At 38.6% G+C, this 16,939-nt stretch overlaps 1 protein-coding gene and 1 long non-coding RNA gene across 2 annotated transcripts in view; both read left to right on the top strand.

The window, feature by feature from the left end:
* Nucleotides 1-16,939, top strand: part of LOC144630557 (spectrin beta chain, non-erythrocytic 2-like) — a 92,379-nt gene that overhangs the window by 46,622 nt on the left and 28,818 nt on the right. Inside the window, exons 27-38 of the mRNA XM_078488918.1 lie at nt 7,255-7,314; nt 8,155-8,281; nt 8,874-8,938; nt 9,044-9,125; nt 9,247-9,324; nt 9,880-10,007; nt 10,777-10,936; nt 11,174-11,251; nt 11,756-11,895; nt 12,503-12,626; nt 13,355-13,501; nt 13,914-14,087. Coding sequence (XP_078345044.1) covers nt 7,255-7,314; nt 8,155-8,281; nt 8,874-8,938; nt 9,044-9,125; nt 9,247-9,324; nt 9,880-10,007; nt 10,777-10,936; nt 11,174-11,251; nt 11,756-11,895; nt 12,503-12,626; nt 13,355-13,501; nt 13,914-14,087 — 1,363 coding nt within the window. The remainder of the gene's footprint in view (nt 1-7,254; nt 7,315-8,154; nt 8,282-8,873; nt 8,939-9,043; nt 9,126-9,246; nt 9,325-9,879; nt 10,008-10,776; nt 10,937-11,173; nt 11,252-11,755; nt 11,896-12,502; nt 12,627-13,354; nt 13,502-13,913; nt 14,088-16,939) is intronic.
* LOC144630639 (uncharacterized) lies at nt 14,791-16,886 on the top strand. Its single transcript, XR_013566589.1, has 2 exons — nt 14,791-15,008; nt 16,083-16,886. It is a non-coding gene; the product is annotated as an uncharacterized LOC144630639 (long non-coding RNA).

The following is a 16,939-nucleotide window of genomic DNA, read 5'->3' on the forward strand; positions in this document are numbered from 1 at the left end:
ACCGGGCGTATATATTATCCACAAAAAAATTAATTTTTTGAAATGATTTGGTTCACCTTTATCTCCGCTTTTCTTTTCAAGATATTTTCAAGCTTTTGTCTCGACGTTTGGTTGAGTCCTTTCTCCATAGTTGCTTCTGTTCGGGTCAAAATATTGTTAAGCTTTTGTTTTGACGTTTGGTTGAGCCCTTTTTCCATAGTTGATTTTTTTTTTTTCAAAACTTGCTGAATTTTTTCCGCGCCACGCTCTGCAACCTTTTTGGTAGTTTCAACTGCTTTTTCAGCTGCTTTTTCAGCGGCTTTTTCCGCGGCTTTTTTAGCTGCCTCTTCGGCCTTTTTTTTCCCGCTTTTTGCGAATCGTTTACCGATCGACATTAAAGTGTCTCTTACGATCCCCGTTCCTTTGTGCCGATATCTGTAGCGACCTCTGTCGTAAAAACGCGTCCACTCGCTTGGGTGGTTCATCCTATACTTTTCTCAAAAATCATTCTTCCTCTTCGATGAAAATGCTCAAAGCGACAGGTTGTTCGTTCAAGAAAAGGTCGTTTCCAGCTCCATCGCTGATTCTGATTCTTATTGAGTTAATCCGGGATTTGCTGACTGGTTGCCACATGAGCCGATAAGGCTCTTTCGAAAATGGGTAAGAGATTTCAAGTTTCGATGTTGACAACATGGCCAGCACATCGTCTCCAATATTGTCAACAGTTCTTGAAACAAGGTCGCAATGAATATAAATCCAGTCTACCCCTCTCGTCAAGTTTGGTACATGGTCACCAACGTTATTCGTGTCGTTCAAGATTTTTTTGTCAAATCCGATAAGCTTTGAAAGTTCGCCTTCGCTTAAATCAAGCTCGTAATCGTTGGCGATCAAAATTGTAACCCTGTATGTGGTGGTGTAAAAATAAAGTTCAAAAATGTTTTTTGCATCGTCAGTTTTTCCTGTCAGTGTTTGAAAAGCGTCGTTCAGGTCTTTGTAATCATACATTCCATCAGGAAGGGTGGCAACAATCCAGTCTGAGTCACTTTTTTTCTTCCATTTGAATTTGTTATTGTCATATTTTTCTGAAACATTATACCAAGAATAGCTCATTGTTATAAGCTCGTTCATTGCCGTTTTGTAGGTTTTTGAAGGGTCCAAAACAATCGGCGGATTGAAGACGATTTCAAAGTCATGAGATTTATTTCTCGCATTACTCTTTTTCGCAAGCGCGGAGTCAAGGAAAAGGTTAAGATGTTTCATCCTATATACTTATGAAAAATTTTTTTTGCTTCTTCTGTTGACAGCGCTTTTTGTTTCGTTAACATTTGCAGCAATGAAACTATTTGTCTGCGCAACTTTTTCGAAGTGTTTCCTGCATCAATTGACCCGAGGCTTATATAAAGTCTGTCAACAAGAGTGTTTACATCAACAACACCACTCCCCTCTTGATCTGGTGGTTCTTTTTCAAAACCTAAAGAAGCTTTTGCTTTCTTCTTTTCTCCCCTTCTTTCTAAAATTTCGTCTCGCGCTTTTCTTATGTCTGCAATAGTGTAACCGTAAAATTTTGATTTCGGGCTTTTCACAACATAGTCGGGATTGTCTTTATTTTTCGTTAACATGCTGTTCAGCACCTGCAAATCAGTTGATTCTGATCCCTGAATTCCTGGTTTTTGTGGTGTCTCCCATTTGGCGCGTTCAACTGACTGTGTCAAGTCTTGTGGCGGTGTTGTGCCTTCAGCGCCTTCTGTTGCATCATCATCACCCCCTTTTGCACCATCATCATCATCATCCTCTTCTTCCGCAAGAGGTGGGACTGGTGATGATGTTAATGGTGGTGATGATGTTGGAGTTTCGTCTTCAAAATCTTGGTCAGATTCCGCCATCGAATAGTCAGGCACTTCTGGTGTCGAAGGCGGAGTTACAGGAGGCGTTTCTTCATCCGGCACAAAATTTTCACCAAAAGGGTAGTTAAAGTCAAAATCATCCATGTTATAGTCTGGTCCTTCAGCATCAGTTTTCTTTTGCGAGGGAAAGGCATGGTCAAGCCTTTGTGTTACAGGTTTAAATAGCTCCTCACCTGAAATCTGTCCAAATTTTTTTTCAATCGCGTTGTTTTTCATTGCGGCAAGTATTTTTGCATTTTGTTGCTCAACAGCCGCCTTTTTTTCCACAAGCGCCTGCCATTTTTTCATCGACATCTTTTTGAGTATATATATAATCAACAAAAAAATGAAGATTCCGAATTACGACCCTGGGTTTTGTTCGCAAAGCGCTTTCAAACAGGGGCATACAAGCATGCCATCTGACACTTTTCGCATGCTTATTTGTGGCCCAAGCAACTCCGGAAAAACAAACATTCTTTTACACATGCTTTATGAGCTTTTGGTTTACGACAAGATTTATCTTTGTGCTAAAAACCTTCATCAAGAAAAGTATCAGTTTATTCTTGACGATTTCGAAAAAAGAGTTAATCCAGAAACCGGTTATGAAGTTATTGAAGCCACAGACACCGTCATTCCCCTTGAAGAACTCACAGAGGACAATCAAAAAATAGTTATATTTGACGACATGGTTTGTGAAAGCAATCAAAACGAAATCATCAATTACTTCATAAACGGAAGGCATCGACAATGCAGCGTTATTTATCTTTCTCAATGTTTTTTCAAAGTTCCAAAAAATATTCGTGACAACTGCAGCCATTTTTGTATTTTTTCCTTTCTTCCAAGAGAAAATAATCGTATTGCAGATGAACTTGGCATAGACAGAAATCAACTTGATCGGGCCACAAAAACAAAATTTTCTTTTTTGTATCACGACCGGCCAAAAAAAACTTCGAAAAAAAATTTTGACGAATATATATAAAATGACTACAAGTTATTGCGTCAAACAAAGAAAGCAAACACAATGCGTGCCCAACAGCGAACAAATTGTGCAAACCAAAAATAAACGCCGTATGCTGAAATGCATTTGTGCTGAATGCGGGGCAATGAAAACAAAATTCGTCAAAGCACAAGAAGGGGGTAATTTGTTTGATTTCTTGAAGCATTTCAACCCTAAAGAAACCTATGACGCTGTGAAAAGAAATAAAGTACCATGGGTGGTCGATTGGAAAAAAGGGTATGAATTGCTCACAGACGCATTTAAACCCAATCCTGTGTCTACTAAAACTGCCAAACAAAGGGTCGCAGGATACAAACGTGAATACAAGGCTTATAAACAAAAAGGTGGCACCAAAAGCTTCAGTTCATGGGCATTGTGGAAGGGTTATGCTTCAAAACCAACATTTTAATAAATTCTCTTTCTTGGCATTATAACAAACCAAAAAAAAACGTCAAAAAATTTTTTTTGACAAATATATATAATGGGTGCTTTCAACGGTGACACAGGTCATCCTTCAAACGGCTCAACAACCGGCCCTCCCGGCCCCCCTGGCCCAAGAGGTTCAATTGGCCCCGCCGGTCATAAAGGCGATACTGGCCCCCAAGGCCCTCAAGGTCCTACTGGTCCTGCTGGTCCTCAAGGCTCTCGTGGTCCTACAGGTCCCGCTGGCCCAAAAGGCGACACTGGTCCTCAAGGCCCCCAAGGCCCAACTGGTGCAAAAGGTGGTATTGGGGAAAAGGGCGACAAAGGTGATAGCGGTCCAACTGGCTCTACTGGTCCTGCCGGTCCACAAGGGCCCCAAGGTGCAACTGGCTCTGCGGGCCCCGTCGGCGCAACTGGACCTGCTGGCCCTGCTGGTCCGAAAGGTGAAACAGGCCCGACTGGTCCGGCTGGTGCCACAGGACCCGCTGGGCATACTGGACCTGCTGGAATAAAAGGACCGCAAGGAGATGCCGGACCAACTGGTCCTACTGGTCCACAAGGTCCCGCTGGCCTAAAAGGTGACCCTGGACAAATGGGTGTTGTCAATCAAAATTTAGTAATGAACGACCATTCAATCAAACAGCTTGCTAATCCTGTTGGTGACCAAGACGCTGTGAACTTTGTTTCAATGGAAAAGTATGTTTCAACTCACTCGATTTCTTCAGGAGGAAATGAAAATTTGTTTTCTCATTTGTTTTTTTCAGCATCTTCTTTCACAGGAGTTACAAATGTTAACTCATTAACAGTTGTTGACAATTTTAACTCCGGTGTTCACTTACTCAAAAAAAGCGCTTTTCGTTTTAATTTAGTAAAATCTGGAAACAGTTTCAATTCAAGACTTAAAATCGGCCTAACCGGGTTGCCCTCTGGTGATTACACTCTTTGCGTTGAGTTTTTCTTCCCAGAAAGTGATCTTAACTGGAGTTTAAGTGCTTCGTCACCTTTTGGAAGTAACACTGTCAATTATCATACAAAAAGATTCAACAATCACACGCCAAAATATACGAGAACAATCATTCACTCACAAAAAAATGCGTCAAACAGTGACGATAAACTTTTTATTGACATAACCAATCCTGGTTACTCGGGGTCACAAGCAAGTGAGCAAGCTTATTTGATTGCTTATGGTGTAAAGGGTTATCAAGCGGACGTGCCAAGCGATGTTTTTGAAAAACCTTTTATTATTTCTTCTGGAGACATGGTGCTTGAAACAAATCTTGATATGAATGGGTTTGAGTTAAAAAACTATTTTCCAAAAATATCAAATTTTGTCATAAACGGTTTTTATGATGGAACCGATGGTACAATTTCTCTTGGGGGTCGTTTTCACCCAAGTTCTGTTGTTTTTTATTCGGTTAAATTTAATTTTAATTTAAATTACTTTATTATGCCCGTTGACGGAAGAATTGAAGAATGGCAGTTTTTTATTTTAAGTAAAAAAGATGATAATGTTGTAAATGATGAAGTACAGGTGTTGATCAAGGTTCAAACAGAAAGGGGTGGAAGGGGGTCAGCCACAAGGAGTTCATCCGTTTCTAATTTCCAAAAACAGGACATTGTTTCATTAGAAGCATTAAAAGGAGACAAAATTTTGGTCGCAATTTCAAATAAAAACGGAGCAATAAATACAAAAACAGGTTTGTTAAATTTGATAATTTTTGGAAAATATTAAGACGTACAAAAAAAAACAGTTTTAAAAGAGTCAATTTCCTGTCAAGAGGTTTGCGACAAGCTCTTTGTCAAAAGTTTTCAACTGTGCGATCGCCTCTTCTGACAATAAAATCACTGTTTGATTGTTTTCTTTAGCAATTTTATTATGTTGAAAAGTTTGTAAAGGGGGTCCAATAAACCTTTTAACTTTTTTTTTCCCACTTGTTATCAAAACTCCTTTTCTTCCTCGGCCCATCTTTGTGTATATTCCAATGTCTGCAAATGTTCAATTGACATGAAGCCGCTCGCGGCATGCAAATTTGTGCGTGGGTGTCGGGGTTTACCCGAATGATATTTTTAGACGTTAGTAAGTTGTTTTCATTCCTGTGTGCTTAAAATCTGAGTTCTAAGCACTCTGGAATGAAAAATCTATTGTTTTACACGTGCACAACTATTGTTCTTTTGATTTAATGCACGTGATATCAATTATGACCCCTTGCCGTCTAATTCAGTGTGGTATTTGTCGAATTACGTTGAGAGTGAGACGTGACAGTCACGGGCTTGTTTGAACATGTCAAGGGCTTGCCTGAACATGGTATGCAAATTTTGTTTTTTTCCGCGTGGGTAAACAAAGTCGGGGAATTTACCGTAACTCATTAACACTTGCCAAAAAACGAACTCCGGCTGCGATAAAAGCGTCTAATTCGAGGTGGTATTTGTGGACTCCCCTCTATACTACTTGAGGCAAAGTGTGAGGGCTATGCAGAAAAAATCTCAGAATCTTTCAGCTCGATTTTCGTGTAATCCGTTTCCGTCAGTGATATTTTTTTGACCATATTAGGATGTAGGCGGAAGTTGTCGAAAACACAATTTCCGATGTTTTTAGCCAATCCGTTCAGCAGAATCAGTTCAGCACGTGCACACTTTGTTGTAGTTTGGCCAATCAGCGCGCTACTAATTTGTTTAGCACGTGCATCATGCATTGGCAACTAAAATCCCCAGACAAGATGCGTGTCAGATAACAAAGAGGTTTCAAATCTGTTCGCTTCAAAAAGCCAAAATTCCCGAACTAGAGATTGAAATACGAAAGAAACTTGAATTAAACTTTGTTAAGAATTTAATTTCATTTAAAATAAAGGCAAGAAATGCATTACAAAGCTTTAAAATTTCCAAAGCTTCGAAAATTTCGAAGTCATACAAATTTGCATGCGTAATTAAGTTAGGTCTGGCTATGAAAACAACACGGAAACGAATTTGGTGTCGTGGATTTTATCGATCAGAAGAGAGCTATTTAGAGTTTTTTTTCGTTTCTCGAATTTATAAAATAAATGCCCTATACTTCATTTTTTTACTGGAGTGTCTAGCTTTTTTTTCTCGGACGACCGGGCCTTGAATTTTCCTTAAAGCTGTCTCAACAACAACAGTTAAACGTGACATTTGAGACGTCACGCATTGCGCGTGATGAATTATTCTCGGAACGGTGGTAGTAAAATAAAATAAACTTGTTCCATCTTTGGCCACAAAGATGAAACCTCAAATTTGTTGGATACTTACGTGTTGAGTGGATTTAACTGCAGTGTGGAAAGTTTAAAATGATTTGTTTTGGCAAATCTTTGTAAAAGTTTGCTTTTTCAGTTCGTAATTTATTTTCCGAGTTCAGTGGGTCATAGCAACTTTGATTAAGACCTTTAGGACTTAAAAAAAAGCTAAAACAGCAGCGATAGCGGCATCGAACAACAATGGCTTGAAACTCTCAAAAACATGGAGTTTAGAAGATTTCTCACTGAATCTTCACTACTTTCACGGCATTATTTTAGAACTTTTCCCTCATTTAGCCTTCACAAAATCGCATTTTATTCCGGAAACATTCAAGATTTTCAAAGAAAACACCCAATGTTTATTGATCGGACCAAAATCATAATGCGTACTTTCAGCCAAACATTTACAATTATCTTCCCTTCTTCTCTCGATCTCCCGTTGTACTCGTTGGCATTTCTACCGATAGGTACCACTAGTTAGACCTTGTAAATGACCTTGTTCACCATAAGTCTCTCGGAAGCGGCCCGGTGTTTGGTCATCGGTTCGATTCACATCGGGTACTCAGATTTTTTTGTTTGTCCCACGTTTGTGACAAAAATGAGTATGAAATCTTTGTAATAGAACTTTAAAGTACTCATTACAAGTTCTTACATTTTTGTTCTGAAGATGGGAAATTCTAGTGAAGTTTAAAGTGATAACCTTCCTGTCATTTTATTTTTGTAGGTGGGAAAATCTTCAACGATTGAAGAAGACAAAGGAAGAGGAGTTAAGAGAGAAACATGGGTAAGAACAACTGAGTGACCACATAGTTATGTAGTTTAGAGTGAGTGTCGTAAAACGAAAACCAAAGCAATTACTCTGGCCAATCACAAACGACACAGACAATCCAGTGAACCAATCAAAACTCGAAGCAAATACAGGTACATGTAGCCGGCACGAAGCGCGGAAAAACGTACGCGAGCGCGTCACGATTGGTTTTGGTTTTAGTTCTGATTAGCTGAGAAAGTGGTGCGAGATTTTTAAGACAATTACTAAGCGTAGTAATGCAAAACCAAAGCAAACGCAATTTACTTTCGACACTCAAGCGAAAAAGCGCTCTATTCCTGGATTACTTGCCTCAATACAACAAGTAATTCGTAACTTCACGAAAGACCCTTCATGTCAATAATTGTAACCCAATTCGACACCTTGTGACGTTTTACATAGAGTAAACGATCCCCCTGAACCATAGTTCTGGATAATGTTAGGGCTGACATCCTATGACCCTATGCACTGTACTCCATGTAAAAAGAACCATGTGGCTCATCTGGTTAGGGTTCTTGATGTCTCAGGTCCTGGCAGTTCACCCCAAGCCCTATGGGCGTTCTGAATACCGGTAGTCAAAGCACTCTTTTATCGTGTCTAAAACGAACCATCACTGTCATTACAAAATGAAATGGATAAAACACGTGAAAGTGTGGTAAACCTGTAATACTCTAAGGTACTTAATGCTTCGAAAACAGTTATGCACCGCCCTCTTGACGGGGGTTTGCCTTTCTTTACTATAACTTACTTTAAAGTGGGCATTATATAACGCCTTGTAAGTTGCCTATCTTGTGGTTTAATTGTTAAATTGTTTGCCAGGGTTGAGTTGTTCTTTGACTCGTGTGAAGAGATGAAGGCCTGGATCCAGGAGAAGGATGCCGTGTTATCAGCCGGAGATCTGGGACGAGACCTGGAGACTGTCAGAGCTTTACAGAGGCGACATCAGGTAAACAAGTTTGAAAAATAAACCAAACCCTTTTGTACAAGTAATTGCCAAAAAGCAAGTGCATAGTGCAATCATTCGCAAGGCCTCTGAGAGCTGTAATGCAGTTGGACGGCTCTGGAGAACCTAGGAGTTTCATCGGATGCGCCACACAACGCTTCAAACAGCCCTTCCCCACCCCCAAATGGTGCGTTGCATTTAGACTGCGGCTATAAAAGGGAAGCTGTCCTGGAAGGGGTTCAGTCAGTTGTTAATGATGGTTTCTGCCACTAACTGATAATAAGTCAATGACCCTAAGTGAACGGGAATTCAATAAATTTGTGACTGCAAAATGGGACGAAATGAAAATAATATCCTTTCGAGACATACATAAAATTGTTAGTGCGAGGTAACAAAAGTTGTTACACGAGCAACAGACCTTGCTAATGGCATACTAATTTAAACATTTTGAATTTTCCTTCCGTAACTTACACGGATGTAACTGAGCAAAGGTATCCCTATACCTAATACATGCAGTGTTTTGTCAGCTACAATCACAACCTATCCACAAAGGCATGTTGGAAATTAAATTAATTGCACTTGATAAATATTTTAGGGTTTTGAAAGGGATCTTGCTGCTGTGGACGAAAAACTTGTGAAGCTGCAGGACCAGGCTAAATCGTAAGTTCTTGTTTATAACCTGTTTGGGTTTGTAGAACATTTCTTTGCTGATTGCATCGGAGCTTGAAAGTTAAGACTTTCGCCTTCTCTTGTGTTGTTTCATAGACTGGTATCTCAACACCCTCGACAGGCTCGGCAAATTAAAGCAAAAGAAGCCGAGATTATTGGTTTGTGGAATGGCTTGAAGGTTTGTAACTATGCAGCAACAATGTGTTTGGATGTTTCTTGCTCATTTAACCTGACAACACTTTAACGGGAACAGCAAAAACATCAATATTAAAGCAATATCGTAAATGAATTTTTTGCAGGGTAAAGCAAGTAAAAGAAAGAACGTTTTGGACGAAGCGTATGGCCAGCAAGGGTTTCTGGCTGATTCAAGAGATTTGGTAAGCTCCTGTGCATACGAATGAAACTTTTATTCCCGAAATACAAGAGATAATAGACTCTTCTTTGAACGGGATGTGCATTTTAACGTTTGTGTGTATGCTGTATTTCAGTGTTAATTTCTCCAAGCCAAGGACAAAAAGAACTCGGGCGCATTTAGGTTTTTGAGCTATCTTCAGGAATCTTCGAAGTAATTTTGACCTGGCGAAAAATATTAACGAAAAATGCCCTCGTCTATAACAATCAGAATTCAGTATATCTCAAGCATTGAGATTACACCCACTTTCAGTGTTACGTGCATAGCTATCTTTCTACATTGATCCATCTTTTGACAACGTCTTTCGACGTGCTGTTTGAAATGAGCCTATCAAAACCGATGCCTGCTGGTTTGGCTTCATGCAAATGAGCCCACAAGTTCAGAACGTCATGCTAGTGGGCTGTGACTGGCGGATTTCGATCCGTCTTGTTTGTTGAGCACGTTGAAAGATGATGTCGATAGAAAACCGCTATGCACGTAACACTGAAAGCGGGTGTAAGATGAAGCATTTGCTTTGCAGTTATCTTGGGCCTCTGACGTGCGTGAGTCACTCAGAACAGGAGACACACCAAAAGACGTCAACAGTGCCAAACAGCTAATACAAGAACACGAAGAGAAATGGGAAGATATTCAAACCCATAATGACAGGTACTGGGTCCCAGGAACTCAACTGAAGTTCAAAAGGAGAGGGGACTGGACTTGATTCAATAAATGAAAAAAAAAACCAATCACATGAAAAATTGTTCAGGTTTACTGAATTTGGAAATGTTTTCTAGCATGTTTTAAAACATCGGTCTCAAACTTGTGAACAATTCATCAAATTAAAACAAGAAATATCGTAGCCGTGACAGTGGTTTGAATGTCTCATCTTAACTTGCGATAAGTATAAATTTTAACAATTTCATTTCTCCGTTTACTTCTACATGTAAGTTAGTTTAGTTCAAGTTTCGATAAGAAAATACAACACTCGAGACAATGTTCATCACATTACTAAACACCTCGAGTTTCTTCAAAAACTTCGTTTCGTGTCGTATTGTCAACTCTCTTCTTAGTGTTTGAAATATTTACTCAAAATCCGTACTTTCATCTAGTAAAGAAAGTCAAGGGAAATTGTTTTTCAAGCTCAGAAAAAAGTCAGTGAATTAAGTATTTAAAGTTTCTTGTCAAAGTCATGGAATTTTATTTAAAGGTTGCGGTGGGTTTTGGCACTGGATGTAGTTGGGAAATAAAAAATTGTTTCCTGTAAATTTAAAACGTAAATAGTCTACTTTTCAATTGATCAGTCTTATTATGGTACGTGAAAATTGTTTTCTTATCAATGAAAAGTCAGGGATTTTTTTTTCTTCAAAGGTGGCAACCATGTTGCACCAACTGATACATATCTGTAAGCTTATTAGTTTTTGCCGTATTGTTTCAGATTTGACCAGTTGATAGAATATGGCCAGAAGATGGTCGCATCCAATCCTCGCGTGAGACAGCTTAAAGATAAAGTGACGGCGCTAAAACAAGAGAAAGCAGCGCTGAAGGACACTTGGAGTGAAAGAAATGACGTACTGCATGAAGGCCAGGATTTACAGGTCAGTCACTCACTCGTGAACAAAGCCAACTTCATGTAATGTTAAATGATGTGTGAACCATTTATGCAAAAAACCGTGGTTGAGAAAAAACGGAATTTACTTTGTCGTTTCCAGTTGTTCGTATTTAGCTCTTCTACAGAGTAAAGTTTACATTTGCTTGATCAGAAAATTTATGGCAGGATCTTGTGGCTTTGTAAGCATGGCGTCTTTCTTATGTCGTTTGTTGTTGTTTTGCAGGCTTTCATCCGAGATGCAGAACATGTCGATTCCTTGTCAGCTTCCCATGAGGCATTTCTCTCTAATGACGATCTCGGGGTATTTACTGAGTTACTTTGTTCATCAATTAAATATTATTAAATCCGGTTCTTTGTATAAAAGAGCTGCCATGATTTATGACCTCGAGGTTCTCGATATACTGTACAAAATTCCCCTCAAATAGAAGGAAACCTAGGAATTAAAGTTTGCCAAAGTCGAAAAGGAAAAAAGAGGTATTACTTAAACGCCAAAAAATAAAACTAAACAAAAACTGAGAAGAATTTTATGTTAATTAAACGTCTCACGGCAGATCTTATGTCGGAATTCACATTGTTCGGTTGACAACGATGACTTCATTTGCCAATTTACTGCATGGTTTAACGTATTTTCAACTTGCGTCGTTTTGGCGCAAAATCCCATTCAAATATAAGCCTAATCTTTTTCAAACCGCCAAATTTCCTTCAAAAAGTGTCTTCTAGAAAATAGTTCCAAGAATATTTTTTTGAACAATTATATTCCAATGCTTGTTTTCGCAACTTATCTTCATCTGTGCTTTGTCCTTAGACATCTGTGGATGACGTTGTTATGCTACTGAAACAACAAGAAAATTTCGAGAAGACCTTAACAGCCCAAGATGAGAAACTTCACTCGCTTTCCGACATGGCCAACAGTCTAATGAAGGCTGGTCACCGTGACAGGCAATGGTACGGGTATAGTTCAAAATAGATATTCTCCATAGTGACTTCCATACATTTCTTTTAACGTTTGCTTTGAGTATTAAGTGGTACATCAAGACAATTTTCCCTAGTTGATGATTGTCTTTATTCTCATATCCCATCTAATTGGCAATGATTTGATATCGTAAGAGTCTCTGTGTTTGCCCTTGGGTTGGCAAATAATTATTTGTTGATCAGTCATGGGACCTCTGCTTGTCAGAGTTAATGCTTCATGTGATTAAACTGTCCTTTTTTCCTTTTTATCGATCTTTTGTTACAGCAAGGATCCCAAAAGTGTGACCACTTTTTATTAATTGACATTTTTTCGTGCAAATCAAAAGCCGAGGATAACATGTACTTGACTTCTGATTGGATTAAATCTGCACAAAAGAATGTGAATAAATTAAAAGTGGTCACACTTTTGGGCTCCCTACTGTAACTACCGGTATGTTAAGTATATTTCTTTTTTTTTTCTCCTTGTAATTCATATTATTTTTACATGTATCTTTACTGTCAATAACTTTTTTCCTCTTCGGAGGTACACCTTTTACTCTCTATATTTTACATGTCGGTTTAAAATTGGTTGTGTGTTTAGGATTTCAAAACGTAAAGACGAAGTTCTCAAAAGAAGGCAGAACGTGAAACAGCTTGCTGCAAAGAGGAGGCAAGCTTTGCTGCAATCCCAACTGCTTCAGAACTTCAAGAGAGACACTCAAGAGGTAAATGCTTATTTTCGAGGATTTTATTTTCGCGTGTAGGTAACAACGTGATGTGAATCTGTAAACGAGTCTGAATCTTGATTCACGAGACCGTGCACTTTGCTATCAAACAAAATGACTAACAACTAGAAAACTGTTTCTAGAAAGGAGAGTCGTGGCTATTAGCATATTGATTCGAGTTTTACTAATTTGAAACTACTTTCACTTTTTACATTCACTCCAAAAAGTGCCCAGTGCCAATTGCAAAGATAAGAAACCCGCACATTCGTTTTGACATGCGTTATATTCAATAACAAATAACACCTTGTCAAAAAGTTAGTTAGTTTGTTAGTAATTACATACTAGGGTTTCATTCACAGACGTTAAAGTAAAAACCACCTTGTACAGCATAATAAACAGTACCACATGAAAGTACTGCTCAATAGCTTTCATTTGAATGGTCACACACGAGGGTTTCATCCACAGACTTAAAAGTTAGAACCACCTCGTACAGCGTAATAAACAATACCACATGAAAGTACTGCTCAATAGCTTTCATTTGAATGGTCACACACTGGGGCTTTATTCAGACTTAAAAGTTAGAACCACCTTCCGTCCTTGTACATCATACTTAACAGTACCACATGAAAGTACTGCTCAGTAGCTTTCATTTGAGTGGTCACACACTAGGGTTTCATCCACAGACTTTAAGGCGAAATAATTAAGGGTAATCATTTTTTGCCTGTCAGTTTGAAGCGTGGATTCAAGAAAAGCTTCAGATTGCTACTGACGAGTCTTTCAGAGATTTGACGAACATCCAGAGAAAACTTCAGCGACATCAAGCATTCGAAGCTGAAATTGCAGCAAACAAAGACGGCTTTGACAGCATCAACGCGGTAAGTCCTTCACAATACTGTACTATTCCCGTTGTTAAGTCCGGGCCAAACGAGGATTAGAGTTAATGAGAGTCGACTCTCATGAGAGTTTTCGTCAGTTCTCATCGACTATCATCAACTCAAGCCAAACGAAAGAAAATTCTCATCTTCTCCAATAAAAAAAATTGAGCACGTTCAAAGTCGACGAGAGCGCAGGGAGTCGATAAGGGTGCATAAAAGTTTCAGGCCAAACGAGAGCGAGAGTTTGAACTCTCATCCTCGTTTAGCCCAAGCTTTATGGATGAAATTCAGTTTGCAATGCTTAAGAATTCACCTGCGTTTCCTGTTTTACTCACTTTGACACACTGCAATTACTTATGAAAGTAATTTCATCTACTTTATTAATGTTTATTTTTGTTAAATGAATTTTTAGAGTGGAAAGAAGCTTATTCGTGAAGGCCACTATGGTGCTAAAGAAATCAAGGACCTTCTGAGTAGATTAAATGAAGGCTGGAGTGAACTAGTCAGCAAGTCCGCTGATAAGGGTTCCAGACTGCAGCAAGCTCAGCAACAACAGCAGTTTAACCGAGCCATGGAAGACGTTAAGGTTTGTTGGCCATTAATATAGGTTCAATGTTAATCCAGCGTTGGATCAATACTAAAAAATTACTTCGCCAAACGCTTTGTTGGGTATTTTTGTTCTGATTTGAGAACTCCTTAGTTGATTCTCTTTGGCTCTTTCTTTCAACAGCGTTGTTCTAAACATCAGGCCCATAAGAACGTTCCTCCGATTTACGAAATAAAAAACAAATAATGAACTAAATGTGGAAGGCAAATTTCAGTTCCTACAGTTTCGTCAAACTGCTTAAAAAATTCAAAGGAATCCGGGCAAGACTTTGCAAATTGAAGTTTGCCCAATCCATATCCATCCTCGCTATGTTTTGTCATCCTCTCTGCCATTTTTCGAATACTGTCCTACAGTGCTTGGTTTCTCGTGACAAAGTTTTGCGCCTCCGTCAAAACGCGTTAGCCAAATCCTGATTGGCTACATTGGTCTTGTTCCTGATTGGCTGGCAATCAGTGTGTTTGTTCTGATTGGTTAAAACGTGCCACACAATTTTTTAGGCGAGGACGTAGTCTCGAGCCTAATGTTATCATGTTAGTATAAAGCGATTTTGGATTCTTCGTGTTAAGATGTGATGATTCGAACCGAAGAGGACTGGTAACTAAGACCATGGTTTGAGATTTTGTTGGCGTCCGCCATCTTGGAGTGTTCGGTCGAGCATGTGAGAATTTTTCCCGGGGAATTTTTCGCAGCCAGAAGCCTTGACTCGATTAGTAGCTGATATTTTTTTCGCTCACTTACAAACTTTTTGTGATATCAAAGTACACAAAAACGTTATCGACACACCTATAAGTCGAGGGACTAAACTATTTGTGATTTGAACTACTGCCTGGCGACATTGTAACCTGAGCTTTAACTGAAGACGAGAAGTGCAGAAGACGTACTGGGACAACTGCAGCTGAGGTGAGCTATCTAAAGTTTATTTTGCTTGTACTTTATTGAATACCGTAGTGTTGGAATAACATAATTGTCAAAGTATTTATTGAATCGAAATAACGATTTTAAAAGCGAAATATCTGCCAGATGTTGTTACATTTAATTTGCTAAAATTTATAGATCAGAAAGCTCATTCGCGATCCCTTCTGTCGACGGAACGTTTTCACTCTTACTACTAGGTCAGATTTCAACATTGATTTTAATAGTGGTGTACAAAGCAGCAGTAAATCTATATTAACAAATGATTGTAAAATATGGATACAAACAAACTTAGGCCCGGTTCAGACGCCGATCTTTTCATGAGCCGAACCTAATTCCTTGAATTAAGTACATGAAAAGATCGGCGTCTGAATCAAATTAGAACGGCTATTTCAATTTGGAACGGCTCACCCGTTCTTCCCGCCTGGCTTGGCCGAGAATTTCGCCTGTGGAACGCCTTTGGAACGGCTTTGATTCAGACGCCGTACTTTTCATGTGTCGATCCTAATTCATAAATTATAATAATGTATTTTGACAACTTTGACTGTTTTCATTGGAACTGTATTAGGAACGGCCTCGGAACGGCCAAAAAGTACGGCGTCTGAATCAAAAGGCGTACTTTTGTCAATTTGGGTCGGTCCAAATTCGAATTGAGTTCGGCTCATGAAAAGTACGGCGTCTGAACCGGGCCTTATTTCAGGCTTTACCACTGATAACAGAACTACAATTGATCATATATTTATACAAATCTAAATAAATCAAGAGTCCAAACTGGTGTTCTAGAGACACACCTCAGTGACCTTAAAGCTGTGTGGTTAACAACCAAAAAAGAGTATATACATTTATTTTTGTAGGCTATGATAACTAGTAAATGATTTAAGAAAGATATAATGTACATGTAGAAAGATGTGTTTCAGAAAAAAGAAAAATTTAAGTGAATTAAGTAACTACTTATGTTGCATTAAATTGTTGAAGTTAATTAGTCTTGGTGTCTAAACAGATATGTGTTAAACAATTGTTAATTTTTTCAACTATTGATTCTTTCTTTCATTATGTTTACAGAACAGAAATAAAAACAACAACAACAGAAAACATCCAAGATACAGTTTTCAAAGAATCCACTGATTGCTGTGCTTTGTCCTAATTGCTTCAATATGTTTAATCTGCACTTTGTCAAGAAGCACCATGAATGTGTGAATGTAGCTATTGCATTGGAACTGGTTATTGGCCTCTATTCTGCCTCTATGCAATATGTACATAATAAAAAGCCCAATCCTCACTATGAATGGCAGATATATTTTAAGCAAAACACAGCGCAAACCATGTAGCAATAACACCAAAGTTAAAAAACGGTGTAAAACATCTCTGGATTTACTACTGAAAGACCCTCAATACAAATTCATCACTGGCAAACCACTGTATCAACTCTACTTCCTAGTCTCCACTTGTACTGTATCAAAATTTTGGACTTATTGGACTTGCTTGCATCACAGATTGTACAGATAGTGCAAACAACTATCAGCCCCATTTAAATTTAACAAGAGTCAATCAAGATATTATATCAACTTTTCTTCCTGGAAACTTGTACTTCCTTGCACTGTGTTTTACCTGTAAATGATATTAAGTGTTTGGACCTACTGGACAAAGGGTACGTTACAGATTGTACAGTCAGTGCAACTGTCAGCTATATTTAAACAAGAGGCAATCTAGAACATTATTGCAAGACAATATTTTTATGCCAAACTCGTGGAAGTTTCCTTGCTGTCTAGTACAGTTACAAAATATGTTGCATTCCATTGTCAAAAGTCGTGATAAAAGACATCATATTAGAATTGTACAAATTAAATTGCCAATTTTGTGATCAAAGCAGCTTATTATTTGCCTTTTATCAATTAACGTTGGTTACAAACTAACCATAC

This window comes from Oculina patagonica, chromosome 11, assembly GCF_052425735.1.
Source record: "Oculina patagonica isolate OP01 chromosome 11, crgOcupat, whole genome shotgun sequence".
NCBI classification, from domain to species: Eukaryota; Metazoa; Cnidaria; class Anthozoa; order Scleractinia; family Oculinidae; genus Oculina; species Oculina patagonica.